This window comes from Cebus imitator, unplaced genomic scaffold, assembly GCF_001604975.1.
Source record: "Cebus imitator isolate Cc_AM_T3 unplaced genomic scaffold, Cebus_imitator-1.0 Scaffold111, whole genome shotgun sequence".
Classification (NCBI taxonomy): domain Eukaryota; kingdom Metazoa; phylum Chordata; class Mammalia; order Primates; family Cebidae; genus Cebus; species Cebus imitator.
Genome location: NW_016107426.1, coordinates 2989128 through 3008825, shown reverse-complemented (window position 1 = coordinate 3008825; position 19698 = coordinate 2989128). Strand labels below are relative to the sequence as shown.

General features: G+C 47.6%; 1 protein-coding gene across 5 annotated transcripts in view; it reads left to right on the top strand.

Annotated features, from left to right (window-relative positions):
• The window catches only part of DGKG (diacylglycerol kinase gamma), a 209497-nt gene that overhangs the window by 165727 nt on the left and 24072 nt on the right, over positions 1-19698 (top strand). For all 5 annotated transcript variants that reach the window (XM_037741965.1, XM_017538415.2, XM_017538417.2 and 2 more), the window contains one exon: positions 1830-2007. In XM_037741965.1, coding sequence (XP_037597893.1) covers positions 1830-2007 — 178 coding nt within the window. The remainder of the gene's footprint in view (positions 1-1829; positions 2008-19698) is intronic.

The window sequence follows — 19698 nt, the reverse complement described above, 5'->3', positions numbered from 1 at the left end:
AGCTCTTACATGAGCTTTGCACGTCAATCTCGTTTCTGGGGCACGATAAAATTTCAGCCACAAGAAGTACTGGTGTGGTAGCCACCTGCCCCATCAGATCCTGTCATTGGTGTTGTTTTTCAATGCTGGGTGGCCTGCTGTTTGTCACAGCACAACTGACTAGAGTATGTGCAGAACAGGGCAGCCAGGATGGGAAAGATCTGAAAGCCAAGTCCCATAGGAGAGGATGAAGGGAGCTGACAGTCAGTCCAGAGGTGGCACAATCTCGTCGTGCAAGAGGGAGGAGAAATAAAAGAAAAATAGAGTTGGGCTCTGACTGCCTGCCCTTAAGTCTGTGTACTTCCACTTGTAAGTTGTGTAACTTTGGGCAAGTTACTTAACCTCCTCTGTACCTCAGTTTCCCCCGTGTAAAAAGAGGATAGTCACAGTAACTAACTCATAGGATTGTGATGAAGATTATAAATGAGATGTATATGAAATTGTATGTGGGAGATGGTCCTGCTTAATACACGTGCACAGCGGTCATCATGATCATCATCATCATCATGATCTAGCTGGGGGCTGGCCCATGGAGGAGGAAGGAGGATCATTCTCTGTGGGTTCAGAAGGGAAAACAGGACCAACTGGTGGAAACAAGAGTGAGAGAGAATCCAGACCAACATAAAGAGACCTCTCAAATTATCAGAACTTCCCAATGAAAACATGAGTTCCCAGTTACCAGAGGTGCTCACTGTATTCCATCTTGTAGTTGGGGAAACAAGATAACGTAATTTAAGAACTGCAAAGAAATCAGGAGGTGAGTCACTATGAATGGCAATGAGCCTTCTAGTCCTCCTCTGATGGCAACAATACGTTTCTAGTCTCCCTCTATTGACAAGTCTCTGAAAGTTTGGGTTTGTATATAACCTCAAAGACAGTGGATTTTTATTTTCTCCATGAATGTGTTTGATTTTTTTCTTTCTCACAATAAGCAAGATAAAGACCATGTTCTTTGTAGTCAAATCCTACCCAACTTTGAACCTCTGCTCTTATTTATTAGCTTTGCAATCTTGATAACTTAGCTCAACTCTCTGGGTCCAGTGTTTTCTGTAACTGAAATAAACTACCGACTATCCTGACGAACAAGGATCGAAGCTGATGTTTCTTGCTGTGTTGGTAAGCACGATGCCAAAGTGGGCTGACTTTATAGATACGTGAGATGCAAATTCAAGCTTTCTGGCTCTTCGTACCTGGTGGGGACTGCAAGTTGTAGGGATTGGATAAAGGAACTCTGCTCCTTCAACAAGCACGTATGCCAAAACTGTGCTTGCAATACAGATACAGGAGACAGGCAAATTCTGAAAATCTTCCAAAGCTGAAAGTCTTGTGTGTCTCACAGGAGAGATAAAACAGAAGGGGGTAAAATGAAAATTTTCTGTCATTTGTTAGGTTCTGAATTCGGTTCCAGGAAATCTAATGGTTAGGAAGGGGCAAGATTGATGATAATGAGATTAGACTGGAGAACAGTTTGGCAATTGACTTGGGAACCAGCCCTAAAGCACTTCTAAACCTAAAGGTGACCCCTGGAGCCTTGTGCTGGCTTTCCCATCCCGCAGAGCCCGCCAGCACTGGATCTCTCATCTCACCATGGCGGTCAAAGCATTAAGCCTGAGTGACTTTGCCCATGATTTGGCTTCTGACAGTGGCAAGGTGGTGGCTGGGGACTTGTCACACCCTTTAAGACAGCACCCGCCACACACACATACACACACACACACACACACACAGAGCACCTTGGGTTGTGACACTCTGAGGACACTAACAGATGGCCTTTTCTCTCTGCCTTCCAGTGTGATGGGGTTGGGGTGGACCTGAGCAACATCTTCCTGGAAGGCATTGCCATTCTCAACATTCCCAGCATGTACGGAGGCACCAATCTCTGGGGAGAAAACAAGAAGAACCGGGCTGTGATCCGGGAAAGCAGGAAGGGTGTCACTGACCCCAAAGAACTGAAATTCTGCGTCCAAGGTAAGCCAGGAATGAGGATAATTGCTTCAGGTCAATGCCCAGTGGTCGGAGCCCTCAGGTGGGTGTCAGCGGGCTTCACTCTGTGCTTCACTCCGGATACTCTGACTCATCATCCCTGATGTTGCAAAGTTTACAACTTAATCCGGAAGACAAAAATTCACAAGAAGCGTGTCGTTAATGACAGTCATTTGTCACACCGTGGGGCTCCATGAGGTTCAGAGTCAAATGCTGCCACTGTCAAGGTTACCAGTGCTCTCCAGTAGCTAAATCCAATTGTCAGTTCCTAACCCTCATCTTGCTACAGCAGTCAGTGGCATGTGACCCAGTTGATCACTCCCTCTTCCTGGAAACGCTTTGTCTACTTGGCTTCTAGAACTTGACTCGCTCCTGGTTTTCCTCCCCCCTCACTGGTCACTCCTCCTCAGTCTCTTTTCTCTCTGACCTCTTGATGCTGGAGGGTCCCCAGGCAGGGTCCTTGACCCTCTTCACTGTCTGTACCTAATCTCTTGATCACCTCGTCCAGTCATGAGATTTTATTTAAATACCACGTGTATACTCACGCTGCCTCCTGCCTGTGTCCAGCTTTCCCTGAGCTCCAGGCTCATGTGTCCAGCAGCCTGTGCCGCACTTCCCTTGTGTGTTTAGCAGACACCTCAAACTTGGTATGTCCAATGCAGAGTCCTGCCGTCTCTCCCCTAAACCTTCCCCTCCGCCGCCTTCTTCCTCTCGGTTAACTCCAGCCTTCCCATTGCTAGAGCCAAAACCCTTGGCATCATGCTGGACTCCTCGTTTTATCTCACACCTCACATCCAGTTCATCAGAAAACCCGTTAGCTCTACTTTTTAAAAACATCCAGGATTCCACCACGTCTCACCACCTGCATTCCTGCCATTTTGGTCTGAGCTGCCATCCTCTGTCCCCTGAATTACTGCAAAGCCTCCTCACTGGGTTCCTTGCTTCTATCCCACTGCCCTAGGTAGCCTATTGTCACCACCACACCAGAGAAGTCAGATTCTGACACTCCTCTTCTCAAAATCCTGCAGTGGCTCAGTGAAAAATCCAAATATCACATGAACTAGAGGGCTCCGTATGTTCTGGCCTCCCATGATCTCCCAGACCTCCTCTTCTGCCACTGTCTCCATCGCTCACTCTGCGTCCACCACGCTGGCCCCTCCAACACATGCTCCCATGAACCCAGTGTTCTCTCTGTCTGGAACAACTGGGTAGTATGCTTTAGAGGCCACCAGCTGGGCCTTCCACTTTTAACTCACCAGAATACAGAACACAGCTTTCTGAGAATGTCCTTAAAACCACCTCTATCCCAGCCCCAAAAGCAGCCATTTTCCACCAATAATCCAAATGGAGAGATTCAATCAAAGCTCCTGACAACTGATTCCTCTGTGGGCTTACGGGTCCTCATAGGTCCTCAGAGGACAGGTGAGCTAGGGGAGAAAGCCAGGTATAAGAGCACTGGCAGAGACACCATACCAACAGGCAGAGAACCAGGTTCTAGTCCAAGTGCTGCTACTAACCTATTTTTTGGCATCTCAGTTTTCTTTACTGTAAAAGCAGCATCTTGTATCAAAATTATTTTAGGTGGATGGATGGGGTTGAACCAGATCCTTGGTTCTTAAACCAGCTGCTTGTTGAAAATGAAGATTTGTAGACCCCAGCCCAGATCTACCCCCTGTGGGCTGGTTCCTGGGAATCTACATTTTAATGAGCTCCCCAGATGACTCTGATGGGTTGCCAGGTTTGAGCACCACTGCTACGGGCAAATGCCCGCAGTCTCTTCCATGCCTGGCATTCCATAGCTCTGTGTGCCTGTGTGCTTTGATGTCCCAGGCTGTTGGTGCTAAGGTGGGATGTAATCCCACCACTAGACACCAGACACCTCCACTGACTTGAGGTGGGGGTGGGGGGTTATTCTCATTTCACACCCATCTATTTGACAATCAGATTGTTATATTTCTGGACAGGTCATCAGGAAACAACACCTCCACACTTCTGTCCTCTACTCAGGAATTGTTATTTCTCTGTTGACCTCTTTTTTCTTTTCTTTTCTCTTTTTTTTTTTTTTTTTTTTTTTTTTTTTTTTTTTTTTTTTTTTTTTGAGACGGAGTCTCGCTCTGTCACCCAGGCTAGAGTGCAGTGGCACATCCCGGCTCACTGCAACCTCCTTCTCCCAGGTTCAAGCGATTCTCCTGCCTCAGCCTCCCAAGCAGCTGGAATTACAGGCACACACCATCACAGACCATCACACCTGGCTACTTCTTTTGTATTTTTAGAAGAGATGGGCTTTCTCCGTGTTGACCAGGCTGGTTTCGAACTCCTGCCCTCAGGTGATCCACCCGCCTAGGCTTCCCAAAGTGCTGGGAGTACAGGCATGACCTACCACACCCAGCCTCTGTTGACCTATTAAGTCCTCTTTATTTCACACAGTAAACTCAGTGTATAAAGCTGAATGTGTTCCTCCTTCCTCCCTTGGCAGGGGAAGTTGTGGGTGCTAACGAGGATGGGGAAGCACTGGACATTGTATCAAGTTCCTGCAAATTTTCCTACCCTGGTGCTCCTCTCTCAACCCCCACTCTGGCATCTAGCTCCCTCAGAGCACAGGAGGGAGTGAGCAGAGCCGAATCCTCACCAGTGTCCCCCATCCCCACCGTCCCCCATCCCCACTTCTACTCTCCACCACCCTGGGGCTTGAGGAAGTTCTTGATGAGACCATGTGCTGATCAAGGACAACCTTCATCTTCCCCTTACATGTCTGACTTTTTGTGTTCCCCTTCTTCAAGCCAGAGCAAAGTGTCTGCTGATTGCTTTTGACTATCAATGTACAGGAACTCTCTTCTCCAAATCCCCCTTTCTCACCCCTACAATGTGCTTTCAGAGCTAGAAGTGAAGCCACTTCCTGTTCTTTAGATGAGGACATGAGCTGATCAGAAGGGAGAGCAAGGAGGGGGCACTGACATCTGGGCTTTGCAGAGACACCAGCACTGAGCTTTCTTCTTGAAAGGGCTATGATCTCATGTAAGTTGAGCTGTTAATGGGAAAAGCTAAAGAGGCAACGAATTTTAGTGAAAAAGCATTAGCCTGGGAGTCAGAAGACTGGAGCTCCAGTCCAGACTGTGCCTATCGCTAGTGTGTGACCTGAGGCAAGTCCTTTCACCTCCCTGGGTCTCAGTTTCCTGTATGTGTAAAATAAGCAAGTCTGACAATCATATTTTAAGACTCCTTACAGTTCCGCAAAATTAAGGCATAGTCAGATTTGGTCTACGCGGACTCTTTCTTGGGCAGAATGGTATTCAGATTTCTCCCTTCTTTCAGTGTATTTTGTCCCGGGATTTAGAGGCTAGTGGCTGAGAAGGCAGGGCGCTCCTTCTGCAACCTCTTCCTGTGTTGTGATTCTCAACTCCTCAGCAGTTTCGTTGGGGTTGGAGGAGAGGGAGAAGTCAGGTGAGTACAGCAGGAGGGAATGAGCTTATCATAGGAAGTGCAAGAGGAAGTGACGATGGAAGGGGTTACTGTCAAATCTCTCTCATCAGGCCGGGCGTGGTGGCTCACACCTGTAATCCCAGCACTTTGGGAGGCCAAGGCGGACAGATCACTTGAGGTCAGGAGTCTGAGACCAGCCTGGCCAAAATGGTGAAAACCCATCTCTACAAAAAATACAAAAATTAGCCAGGCATGGTAGCACACACCGATAATCCCAGCCACTCAGGAGGCTGAGGCAGGAGAATTGCTTGAACCCAGCGGGCAGAGGTTTCAGTGAGCTGAGATAACACCACTGCACTCCAGCCTGGGCAACAGAGTGAGACTCCCTCTCAAAAAAAAAAAAAAAAAAAAAAATCTCTCTCATCTAAGATTAGTCTTTCTCCTGGGAAAAACTATCCAAGTAAGAACGTCATTCAAGATTAGCATAGTATGGGTTCTATAGAAACATCGGCTGATAAGAAAGCAATAAGGGGTATTGGGAAAAGCCCCAGGCTTGCAGTTAGATCATCCGGGTTTAAATTTTGCCTTTATGCTTTCCAGTTTTATAGAAGTTACCCAACCTCCCTGAGTCTCAGCTTCCTCATCTGTAAAACTGGCATAAAAATACATGGTTTCTTAGTAAGGTGTGGATATGAAAGTGCCTGGAACATTGTATAATAAGCTCAAACTTAAAAAAAAAGTCCCTACCCCTTTAATTCTATTTTATGCCAGAGAATGCCAGTTGATTCACATTTGAAGTTCTTGTCGTAAGCATTACTGTCCACCTGCACTACCTCTAAGAAAGAGCAGAACTCAGCCGGGCACGGTGGCTTACACCTGTAATCCCAGCACTTTGGGAGACCGAGGCGGGCAGATCACCTGAGGTCAGGAGTTTGAGACCAGCCTGACCAACATGGTGAAACCCCGTCTCTACTAAAAATACAAAATTAGCTGAGCATGGTGGCACATGCCTGTAATCCCAGCTACTCAGGAGACTGAGGCAGGAGAATCTCGACCCCGGGAGGTGGAGGTTGCAGTGAGCCGAGATCACACCATTGCACTCCAGCCTGGGCAACAAGAGTCAAACTCCATCTCGAAAAAGAAAAGAAAGAGCGGAGCTCCTACCAAACTTCAGCCCAGCCTTTGTCATAGCACATTGTAAACTTATATTACCAATTGTACCTACTATCTCCTTTTTTAGACCTTTCAGATTCCAAGGATGGAGGCTGGGTGTTATTAATCTTTGTGTCACCAGTGCTTGGCCTCAAGAAGTTACCTCCCCCTCCACACGCACACAAAGGTTATTAGTTACATGAGAAGCATATGGAATTTGCTATGTTTTATTTTTTTGTAACAACAATAAGAATGGTGAGACACAGTCTCTTGTATTTCTATTTCATTTTGGCTTGCAAATAATTTTGCATGTATTAACTTACTGTAATCCTAACCAGAAGCCCATGAGCAAGGCTATCCCCAGCCTCCTCCTGATCCCTATTTCATAGTTGGGGAAAATCAAAGGCCCAGAGAAAGGGTAGTATTTACACAGTTTACATCCAGCAGTGGCATCTGAACCAAGATTCAAGCCCATAACTCCCAGCCTAGCCCGAGTGGCTAGGGTCTAGAAAATATGTTAGAGAGCCTACTGAGCATAAGCCAGGCACTCAGGAAATAGAAAGTATTTAGACCCAGTCCAAGGAAAGGCTCCACAACTACTCGTTGGAATTCTGCCCCCTCTGCAAGGCCTACCCAATGGCTATCTCCCTGCTGGAAGTGAGCCCAGCATGCAAATTCCCTGAGCACTTAATTTTGCCTTCTGTCTCATCAATACACTGGGCGTTAAGTCGGCCTGTGTCACAGGCATGTGTGTTCTCATCATATGTTTTCCCTGCCATTGCCTGGAAAACGAGGACCATGTGTTCTTTACCTCTTGTCCCTTTCTAAGCCTCCCACCCTGCCTGGCCCATGTGTTCTACAGAAACGTGTGTTGGAAGAGGGGGCAGAAGGGGAGGAATCTTGCCCCCGGTTTGCCAGTAGGCAGTAGTTTCCAGAGCAGGACAGGAACAGGCACTTAGTGAAAAGTCTTAAGAAAAAAAAACCGGCCAGGCATGGTGGCTCACACCTGTAATCCCAGCACTTTGGGAGGCTGAGGTAGGTGAGTCACCTGAGGTCAGGAGTTCGAGACCAGCCTGGCCAATGTGGTAAAACCCCATCTCTACTAAAAATACAAAAATTAGCTGGGCATGGTGGTGTGTGCCTGTAATCCCAGGTACTCCAGAAGCTGAGACAGGAGAATTGCTTGAATCCAGAAGTGGAGGTTGCAATGAGCCAAGATCACTCCATTGTACTCCACCCTGGGCAACAAGAGTGAAATCTGTCTAGAAAAAAAAAATCTTAGAGTTACATGTGAGTATTTTCCAGGCTGAGAATTTAATTTCATGGAGCTATTATGAACTCATTTGATAAGTAAAATGTACTGGCCATCCTCAAAAAGGTAATTCAAATATAGCCTAGAGGACTTGCAATTGAGAGTGGGTAGAGTAGAAATTCACCATTGAACTAGAATTCAGAAGACCCAGAGCTTCTGACCACCGGTCATAGATTAGATGAGCCACTGGACATCTCCAGCCTCCATTTCAACACTTACAAGATGGAAACAAGTCTGGTGTCCCTCCCTCAGCATTGTTCCGAGGGTTAAATGAGGTCAGCCATGCAGGGACTGAGCAGAGTGCCCGGAACTTGGTGAGTAGTTGGTCAGCAGTAATCAGAATTATTGTTACCTGTGGGGGAGGGTATTTAGAATATTATAAGACCCCATCTCTACTAAATATACAAAATTAGCCAGGCGTGGTGGTGCATGTCTGTAATCCCAGCTACTTGAGGGGCTGAAGCAGGAGAATCACTTGAACCTGGGAGGCAGAGATTGTGGTAAACTGAGATCGCGCCATTGCACTCCAGCCTGGGCAACAAGAGTGAAACTCTGTCTCCAAAAAAATATATATATATAGAAAAATAGAATATTATAAGAAAGGGATCAAATTAGAATTTCACTCTCTGGTTTACTGCTTCAGGATTTGATCTATCATCTTTAAATTGCCTGTGGCTCTAACAACCTGTAATACTAGGGTTATGTATTGGCTCCATGCCTACGCCTGTTTGGCTGTTGCTCCCCATGCAGAGGTTCCACCTGAGCAAGCTGTCCAGTGAAGCAAGCGGAGGGGGAGGGTGCCCAATCTCAAATCCTGGTGACGCACCAAGGGCATGGCACAAGGCTGGGTCAGACCCGTGAGGTTGAGGAGCAACCTGGGAAGCTATGCCACTGTTTCTTTCTGGCCCCAGCCTAAAACATCAATGCAGAGGCTTCCTGCATATTTTCCCAGGCTCTTCACTGATCTGACGCCTGCTCCTATCCAACCTTCAGTGTCAAGCCAGTGGTGGCCTTGAGCCTGCGTTATCCACACCTGGCCCCACTGGCTGTCTGATATTAAAGCAGCTTTCCTCTCAGAGATTTCTCAGTCAATCCTACTTGAGCTGCAAATGGTGTGTCCTAGAAAAGGTTTTGTTTTATTTTATTTTACTGAGATGGAGTTTCTCTCTTTCTGCCCAGGCTGGAGTGCAGTGGTGCGGCCTCTGCTCACTGCAACCTCCACCTCCCAGGTTCAAGCGATTCTCCTGCCTCAGCTTCCCGAGTAGCCAGGATTACAGGCATACACCACTACGCCCAGCTAATTTTTGTTTTTTTAGTAGAGACAGGGTTTCTCCATGCTGGCCAGGCTGGCCTCCAACTCCGACCTCAGGTATCAGCCCGCCTCGGCCTCCCAAAGTGCTGGGATTACAGGTGTGAGCCACTGCCACCAGCCCCTAAAGAAGGTTTTAAATGTGTAGGGCAAAATCTCCCCAGACTCTCACTAGATAATACTTTTTACAATTCTTGGTAAACAACGACAGGGAGACACACCCCTTGGTAGTGTTCACTTTGAGTCATTTTCCCAGCAGTGGGGACAGGCTTCCTGTCAGTTTATTTGACACATACTTACAAAGCCATCACCAAGTGCCAGGCCCCATGGTACAATGATGAACAAAACTAAAAACAAATATCGTCCTTATAGCATTGTCCTTATAGCCATTGGGAAGTGGGGGAGCCAGGCCTCAATAAAATAATCCCACAGACAGGCATATAATTAGGAACTGCGCTAAGTGCTAAGAATTGCATAGCTACCCAGGCCCCAAGCAAGGCCAGCAAGCCAGTGTGTAGCTCACAGGCATGCCTGTGGCCTCACTCGCCTGTACCGACGGAGCATAGCAGGCAAATACGTGCAATCATCAGATCTGACCTCCTAGATGTGGGAACCTTACCTGGGAAGGGGGAAACCTTGGCTCTGATACTTTGCAAGCACGTATGTTTCAATCTGTCTGTGGACTGCGCCCATGTGGATTCTCACTAATTGTAAGGACTATGCCCTGGATTCCCGAGCAAGGGAACAACAGGATGCCACTCAGCCATCTCAGATCCATACTCGCAGGTGAGGAACTAAGATCAGCTGAGACACCAAAATAATTGTGAGCACGAGTTCATTGCTTCTCATGGCTTTCTTTTCACCTTTATGAAGCCATAACAGAATGTGGCCTCAGGGGTTCGGCAGCTGTCCAGGTCTGCAGAGTTCCAATTTTCCCATTCAGTGGAGATTTGACAGTCATAGTGAGACACGGTCAGCCACCACTCTTTCCCATTGAGAGAAAATAAAAATGTTCCTTAAAAGTTTGCATTTGGGCTGGGCGCGGTGGCTCAAGCCTGTAATCCCAGCACTTTGGGAGGCCGAGGCGGATGGATCACGAGGTCAAGAGATCGAGACCATCCTGGTCAACATGGTGAAACCCCGTCTCTACTAAAAAAAATACAAAAAATTAGCTGGGCATGGTGGCGCGTGCCTGTAATCCCAGCTACTCAGGAGGCTGAGGCAGGAGAATTGCCTGAACCCAGGAGGCGGAGGTTGTGGTGAGCCAAGATCACGCCATTGCACTCCAGCCTGGGTAACAAGAGCGAAACTCCGTCCCAAAAAAAAAAAAAAAAAAAAGTTTGCATTTAACAGAGATCTCTCTGGCCCAGTTCTCTCCTGTGAACTGAGACAGAGCAAGGCAGGTGACCCCTAAGGAGCCCCAGATGTACTGTGGGTGCTGCACTGGGAAGTAACCATGGCAACATACATATCATTCTCGTGAAACATTTGCAGGCCTACAGAGACGTTGTTTTGCTTTTCATAGGAAATCACAGCTTTGTCATTTAGTCCTTCAAGCAGCCCACGTTAGAATCAACATGCCCCAAACTAGTCATTATCTTCCCCCTCTTTACATGTCCTTCCCCCTCCTAGAAACACCGCCTCTTCCCTGAACCCATGTTCCCTGCCTTATTGATGTCTCACCTGTTGTCCAAGCTGGAGACCCAGAGTCACATGTTTCCCTTCACAGCTGCCTTGAGGAACTCTCACATAATTATTTATTCACATGGTGTTTCTCCCATCAGACTATGAGGTCCTTAGGAGGCCCCAGATGTCATAATCCCTTCTATATCCCTGTGCCTGGAAAAATCTCAAGAGGCCTCACAAAGGCTTGTTAATGTTGGTTGTCCAAATGCACCCAGTCAGGAGTGCATGGAGCAGTGAGTTAGGGAATTGTTTTGAGTTGGTCTCAGCAAGAGTGAATTTGTGTGAGTGATGCTGGCATGCGCTGTTCCAGGACCCCTCTGACAGCATCCACCTGTATTGGAGCTCAGGAGGTCAACCTCCAATCCTCACTCTTTCCTCCACTCAAGCCCCTTTCTATTCCCAGCTGACTCTATGTCAGGCTGTGGCTGTGGTCTGTCTCCACAGACCTCACGGCGTCCGGCAGGAACTGCCTTACTGGACTCCGCAGAGTTAAACCAGGTATGTTTTTGCAGCTTCCAAATGCAGCCATTCAACATGGTTCTCAGAAGCCTGTTTCTATAGAAACGGTGATGCTTTCTTTTCTTTTCTTTTCTTTTCTTTTTTCTTTTTTTCGAGAGAGAGTCTTGCTCAGTCGCCAGGCACCAGGCTGGAGTGCAATGGCACAATCTCGGCTCACTGCAACCTCCACCTCCTGGGTTCAAGCAATTCTCCTGCCTCAGCCTCCCGAGTAGCTGGAACTACAGGCATGTGCCACCACGCCCAGCTAATTTTTGTATTTTTGTTAGAGACGGGGTTTCACCGTGTTGGCCAGGATGGTCTCAATCTCTTGACCTCGTGTTTCGCCCGCCTCGGCTTCCCAAAGTGCTGGGATTACAGGCGTGAGCCACCATGCCCGGCCGAAACTGTGATGTTTTCTATGTAATACTGAAATCCCAGAATCATAGACTGCCTGGAAATGTAGATATTATTTTGTTCCCTGGATATGGAAAGTCAGAACCAGCAAGGTGAAGTGGCTTGCCCTTGGCCAAACCCAGGTGAGAAATCCAGAGCTTCAGGCTCACACAGACCAGTCCTCAGTCCTCTACAGCAGGGGTTGGCAAACCTTTTCTGTAAAGGGCCACATAGTAACTATTAAATTAATTATGCTGTGTGCATTATACAGTCTCTGAGGCAATTACTCATCTCTGTCCACTTAGCATGAAAACCACCACAGGCAATATTTCAATGAACGAGCATGGCTGTGTGCTGATAAAACTTTATTTACAAAAGCAAACAGCAGGCTGGATTTTATCCTCAAACCATGGTTAGTCATCCCTGCACTAGAACGCCATGTGGTCCATGAGCCAGGAGCACTGGCCTTGCATGGGTGTGTGTCAGAAGGGCAGACTCTCAAGTCCCACACCAGGCCTGCCAAAGCAGAATCTGCATATCAACAAGATCTGCTGGCGATCGCATGCACACGGAAGGTTTTGAGAAACACTGCACTGGTAAGCCTGGTTTCTCTTCCAAAGAATACCAAGAATAAATTTTATAAATCAGAAAAATGAAGCCCAGGGAGGTTCATTGACCTATCAAAGGTGACACTAATTGGTGCATCTGGCACTGGACCCAAGTATTCCAAACATAAAATTCCTTCTACATAAAGCAGAGTAACCACCCCAACCCCAACCCAGCCTTGTAATTTCCAGCTGGTCCTCACCCAACTCAAATCCACTGGAAATTCAAGTGAAGCAATCATTCACTCTTTCTCAGCTGACGTCTGAATGAAGAAGACTCTAACTGCAGCTGTGTCTCCTCCCCCTCCCACTCCCGTCTCCAAGACCTGGGAGGGCCTGGCGAGGTGGAAATGTGCCTCAGGAGGCTGCTCAGCATCTGCAGAGGAAAAACTTGCTCACACAGGTTCAAGCTGGAGTTGAACTCCAACTTAATTCTTGCCTCAGGGGTTTGCTGCTCAAAATAGAACCACAGAGCCAAGGAGCCTTTCACTTTTCACATGCAGAAGAAAATTCCAGGCTAGCCTCTTTGGCCGTACTGCACACCTTAGTTTTACCCTCTTGCACTTGCCCATCTTGACCCCCAAACTGGTCTCTGTTTCCCTGCAGAAGCTCATAGACCATTTAATATTAGGCACCACTCAGATCCATCCCATGGCAAAACTCCATCCTAGCCACATGCTCTGCCCAGCCTGAATACTGGTTTTCTCTTTGATCTGTTTCTATTTGATGCAGGAAGTGTTTTTCTTAGTCACTTGCGTTTCTGTAATAGAATACCGTGGACTGGATGGCTTAAATAACAGAAACTGATCTCTCACAGTTCTGGAGGCCGAGAAGTCCAAGATCAAGCCGCAGGCACACTTGGTTCCTGGTGAGAGTCCTCTTCCTGGTTTGTAGATGGTTGCTTCTTGCTGTATCCTCATGTGGAGAGATCATCTCTCTCAATCTCTTCTTATAAGGGAACTAATCCCATTTGCAAGGACTCCACCCTCATTATATGATTATATCCCTAAGGCCCCACCTCCAAATACCACCATAAATGAAAATTAGGGCTTCAACATATGAATATGGGGGGAGGGGAACACAAGCATTCAGTCCATAGTAGTGTTTAATCTTCTTAATCAGCAAATATGTGTTCGGCTATTATTTATTGAATACCTACTTATGGGACAAAACTATTGCATAATTATTTAATACACTTTACATGTCAAGACACTGAAGCTCAGTGGGATTACATGACTGGGCCAAAATTGCACGGATAATGCAAGCTAGAGCCTGGACTCGAACCTGTCTTCAAGCATCTCAGGTGCTCCAAGTTTGCAGAGGAGGGGACAAAAATACACTGAGGTCCAGGCCTCAAGTAGTTGACAATCTACCATCTACATGTGAGAAATATCTGTAGAACAATTGTGTGGCGTGGAAGAGACAAGTTTGTAAGAGTGTGGGAGGCAAGGAGGTCTCCCCTTCAGAACATGAGCCCCAGCTGCCCAGCACCATGCAATGCACCCAGTAGGTGATCAACAGATATTTGATGGACAAATGAATTAACAAGATGAAATGCATGTGTGTTAGTCCTGGGAGCTCCAACAGATTTGAAAAGACAGTAAAAGAAAGGAAACATGGGCTGGGCACTGAAACAAAGTAGCAAAGCAAAGACTGGAAGACGGAGATCCTTGAGTCCTATGTCATGGAGTTTGAACATGTTCCTTTGAATAATAAGAAGAGATGAAGGTTTTTCAGCTAAGAACAATAGGATCTGAGACTCTTGGGCAGTTTGGATGAGAAGAAAGGGAAAGAACCTGGTGATAACGAGGCCAGTGAAGAGACTAACACAGAATCCAGGCTTTCAACTCCAAGCCTCAAATTGAGAGTCAGTGGCCCAAAGGGAAGAATGGACAGAGCCAATAGTAAGTAAGGGGTGGACAGAGGACCCTGCCACACAAGTGATTCCTCCCTCCCCACAAACCACCCAGCAAGACCCCTGCTGCTTCTCCCAACAAAGAGCCTCTTCCTGCCTGCCTCCACACCCAAACCCTCCCCATTACTAGGGAATTCTGTTAGCAGAACAGAGGCATCAGCAGGGACCTCCGCCCCTTTGCACCTCCAGCATGTGGCCAGTGCCCATCTGTTCTCCTCTTCAGGTCTATTCACCCAGCGTGTGTTAAGTGCTTATGTGGATGTAGCACCAGATGCTAGAAATATTTTACATACATCATCTCATTTAAATTCCCCACAGCACTCCTGAGGAATACTTTATAGATGAGAAAAACAAGGCCTAGGGAGGTTAACTGACCTCTCCAAGACTGTGTTTGCTGGTGGATTTGGGACGAGAGCCCGAGTGCTAGTATTCCAAACATCGGATTCTTTCCACACACGCCCAGCACCCTCCCACACCTTCCTCTTTCTGGCCAGTCCTGACCCAGCCACCAGAAGAAGGGCCTCCCTGTTGTGACTCTTCCAACTTTGTCTTTCGGGAGAATGTGAGATTTAGTGTATGCGGTTAGTTTCCTTCTAAGATCTTCCTGAGATGATCTCTCAATGGTGGGTGTTGCAGACAGCCCGCTGAGCTGTGATTAGTTTGGCCAGTCCAGATCTCTGTAATGTACTGTATGCCATGCCTGAGAATCAGGACTGAGTTAAGCTGGAAAATCTTACCACTAATTGATCTATTTTTATTATATACGGTGCGCCCGGAATGAGTTTCTTAAGCTCAGCGGGTAATGCCAGGTAACATACCAACTAGTATTTTACCTTCAAGCCAAAGAACTCAGCATTTCATTTAATAGGACCGTGTAGCCAAGGCTTCTCTGAGTGGAGGTGAGAAGAGGCTCACCCCCATCTAAGTTCACCTCGCCGCCTTTAGACACCCTATCACGCCAAGGTATTTTGTCTCTGCCTTGCGTCCTTTCAAATGAGCTTATTTTTTGAATCAGGCTTTGGTTTGAATTCCAGCTTGGCGGTATACCAGCTCTCTGATATTAGGCAAGTTTCTCAGCCTCTGAGCCTGAAGGGCTGCTTGTTGTTGTTTTTATGTTGGGATAGTTTTTAACAGAGTTGCCACAAGGATTGAAAGAAAAACCTTTCCCCGATGCAGAGTTTGCAACATTTTCTCCCATTCCTTAGGCTGCCGGTGAGGTCTGTTGATAGTTTCTTTTGCAGTGCAGAAGCTCTTTAGTTTAATTACCTTCCATGTGTCAGTTCGCGCTTTTGTCCTTTGTGAAGCTCTAGGCCTAGCCTGGAGTCGGTGCCCAGCATTGGACCTCACTGGGACCAACGGATCAAGATTCTATATAGCTCTGTTACTCCCAGGCCTTAAAGGACATCCTCACCCTTGGCTTCTCTTCCGGGCGTGCTCACGTCAAACGCTTGCTTCAGAGCCACTTCCAGGAGAGACATTCCCCACCACCCAGCTCTGCCAGCTTCCTGCCTCCCTGTCTGAAGCACCTGACCCCCATGCACAGAGCTTTCAAAGCCCACCTCCCCCAACATACAGCAGCTTCGTCAGAGCCCCGGAGAACCCCAGAAGATAAAGCCACACAGAATGGAGGACACACTTTTCCCGACCCGCCCACCACATAAGCAGGCTTTCAGGAACCGACAGCAACGGCCATTGTGCGCAGGCCCTCACGCTTTCTCTTGCCTCAGTGTAGGGCTGTGCAGAATGTTCTGTGTGAGGACAGGTGAGGTCTCCTACCAATCTGCTCTTGACCCAGACCATCAGGAAATCTGGCCTCCATCTTGGCTGGAAAAGCTCAAATAGACCTTAGGGATAGAGTGCCTCCACCCTCAATTGGGGGAAACTGAGGCCCTGAGGAGGAAGTGATTTTCCCAGATCACACAGGTAGACAGAGCCAGAACAGACACCACAATTCCAGCCCGGCCTGCTGGGCCCACGCCTCGCTTCTCTCTCAGGCTCTGCAGGCCCGCCCCTCCCCAGAAAGCGGTGGCTCGCCCAGCTACTCCTTCCTACCCCTTCCCAATGGGATTAGCCAGCCTCAAAGACCACTCGGTGCCCTCTGGCCATTTGTATGCCTTGATGGGGCTTTACAGACCCCTGAGAGTAGCAGAAACCTGCAAGCCAGTGTGACAAGGACATGGCACAAACAGGCAGGGTAGCCAGCTACCTAAGAGTGTCCAACCTGTGCCTTAAAGGTGTCTAGAACCTGCTCTGCCCCCACCTTGCTCAGCCCAGGAACAAGAGAAGGCAACCTGGATAGCTGTGGGATTGTATCACTCACACACACACACACACACACACACACACACACACACACGGCCACAGGGAAAGAGTGGGAGTTAGTTCATTTTCAAATAAGCTTCCTCCCTGTTTTGGAGTAAAAATTAAAAAAGGAATAGAGATGTTTCACTTGCCAGAGGAGCAAGTCACCCTCAAGTCCCAAGGTCACAGTATCTCTGCTCTTTACCATTTCTGTCTTTCTCTTACTTAGAATCCCTCCGCTCCTCCCTTCTCGTTTTATTCCCCCTCCCTTCCCCTCCCTTCCTCTCATCCCTTCCCACCCGCCTTCTCTTCTTCCATAACCTTCTCTAAGTTACATTAGTTACCATCTACAGAAGGCCGTGCACTTACTGTGTAGCAAAGATGGAACTCCCTGAGGACATCCGTTTTTAAAGAAACAGAAAGTCACAGTAATAGCAAGTGTTTCTTGAGGGCCCTCTGTGTGCTGTTCTGATCCCATCCTGTTCATACAGGGCACCTGAAGGCATCCCTTCTAAACCTTGAGACCACCCTGCCAGTGACTTATTGTGTCTATTAACATGTTTTCCAGATAAAGGACAGACTCAGAAATGTTAAGAGCCTTCTCCGAAGTGACAGGATCAGACCCGACTCTGTCCGAAGCTCACGCTGTTTCACGACCTGTCACAGGTGTACATTCTCTGTGCTGGGTTCATGGCAGGCCAAGGAATAAGCTCTCTGTTTCTCTCCTTGTGACATTGTCAGTTTCTCCAGGGAAAGCTTTAATCAGAGAGTGTTCTTCAGCTTAGTTATGGATGGGATGCCTGAAGGCCTGGTGCTTTGAGAGGCCAGGTGGGAACACGGGAATGGAGACTGACCAGTTTGAGCTTTCCTTCCTTCCTCACTCCTTTGTTCCTGGGAACCCCAGTCCCCTTCCCCTGCAAAAGATCAGGAAACAGTCTTTTGGGATTCTTTCCATTTCCCCAACCCTAGGCTTTTGTCAGGCTGCATTGCTTCTGAGCTGTGCTTTGAAGCTCTTTAGCCAGGAGCAGTGTTTCATCTGCACAGACCAGTCCAACTGGGAGGCTCAGAGGAGCTGAGCAGTGCCCAGCTTTGTTGGGCTTTGAGTGCCCGAGCCACCAAGGACACATGCTTCTCCAGGGAAATTTGGAGGCAGGAGAGGAGCCCTGAGGCCATGCCTGCCAGAGCCTTAGCGAGCCAAGTCTGCAAAGAGGCCTGCCAGCTCCCACTCACCTGTCTAGACTGTGGGGACTGAACCTGGCCCCACTGCAGAGCAAAGCTGGGCTTGTGTCCTTTCTTTCTGAGGAGGATAAGAACATCCCACACACACCCTGCGCTTGTCAGCTTCTCAGTAGCACAATGATAAGGGACATGGCTTTTTACAGAACACCTTCATATTCTTTATCTCTTTTGTTCTCAAAATAACCCAGTGAAGGAGAGTTTATGATTAGCCCTGTATGGGCCAAACTGTGTCTCCCTGAAATTCATGCATCAAAGAAGCTCTAACCTCCAGTACCTCAGAGTTTGACTGTATTTGGAGACAGAGCCTTTAATGAAATGATTAAGTTAAAATGAGGTTATTAGGGTGGGTCCTAATTCAGTCTGACTGGTGTCCTTATAAGAAGAGATTGGGGGACCAAGCGTGGTGGCTCACACCTGTAATCCCAGCACTTTGGGAGGCTGAGGCAGGCAGATCATGAGGTCAAGAGTTTGAGACCAGCCTAGCCAACGTGGTGAAACCCCGTCTCTCCAAATATATGAAGGTTAGCTGGGCATGATGGTGGGTGGAGGCTGAAGTGAGAGAATCTCTTGAATCCAGGAGGCGGAGGTTGCAGTGAGCCGAGATCATGCCATTGCACTCCAGCCTGGGCAACAAAGCAAGACTCCATCTCAGGGGGGAAAAAAAGAGACTAGGATGAGAATGGACAGAAAAATTATGCAATAAGGGAGAGAGGCAAAAATCAGGCTGGGTAGACGTTGACTGTTCAATGCAGATTACGTGAGTTAATTCATGGAAAGCCTGCTACCCAATACAATCTAGGCAATCACAGTCAGGTTTCCATATTCATGGGTTCTGCATCTGTGGATTCAACCAACAGCAGATCAAATATTTTTTTTCAATGGATGGTTACGCCTGTACTGAACACATGTAGACATTTTTTCTTGTCATTATTCTCTAAACAATACAATATAACAACTGTTTGCAGAGCATTTGCATTGTGTTAGATATTATAAGTAATCTAGAGATGATTTAAAGTAACAGGAGCATGTGCACTGGTTTTATGCAAATACTGCACTATTGTATATCCGGGACTTGAGCATCTGTTTTGGTGTTTGCAGGGGTCCTAAAACCAATCCCCCATGGATAACTGCAGACAACTATAGTTATTATGATTATTATTATTATTATCGATCATTGTCTCCTTCCTTCTTCTGGCCAAACCTGTCAAAGTCTTTGGCTCTAAAGCATCTATATTTTTCAGTTTATTCAACCAACATATATGAAGAGCCTTCTATATGCCAAAGGCTGGTCTAGTTGCTAGAGCTACAAAGAGAAACAAAACAACACAGTCCTGCCTTCAACTCGAAATGGAGTTGAGAGAGTGATACCAACAGAGACAGTTGTTGTTGGATGAGATCCACTGTGTAAGCACAGAAGAAGGAGCAAGCATGGTGCCTGAGGCATCCCGGGAGGCTAAACACGAGCTGGCCAAACAGAGGGATATTTGCACACCTAGCTACTGAACTTGAACATTTTGGGGTTTTTTTTTTCCTTTTGCTTCCAGATGTTCCCAAAGAAAGACTAGACATGTGGCCAGGGGTGCGGTGGCTCACGCCTGTAATCTCAGCACTTTGGGAGGCTGAGGCGGGCGGATCATGAGGTCAAGAGTTTGAGACCAGCCTGCCCAATATGGTAAAACCTCATCTCTACTCTAAACACAAAAATTAGCTGGGCGTGGTGGCATGTGCCCATAGTCCCAGCTACTCAGGAGGCTGAGGCAGGAGAATCACTTGAACCCAGGAGGCAGAGGTTGCAGTGAGCCGAGACCGTGCCATTGCACTCCAGCCTGCGCAACAGAGCAGGACT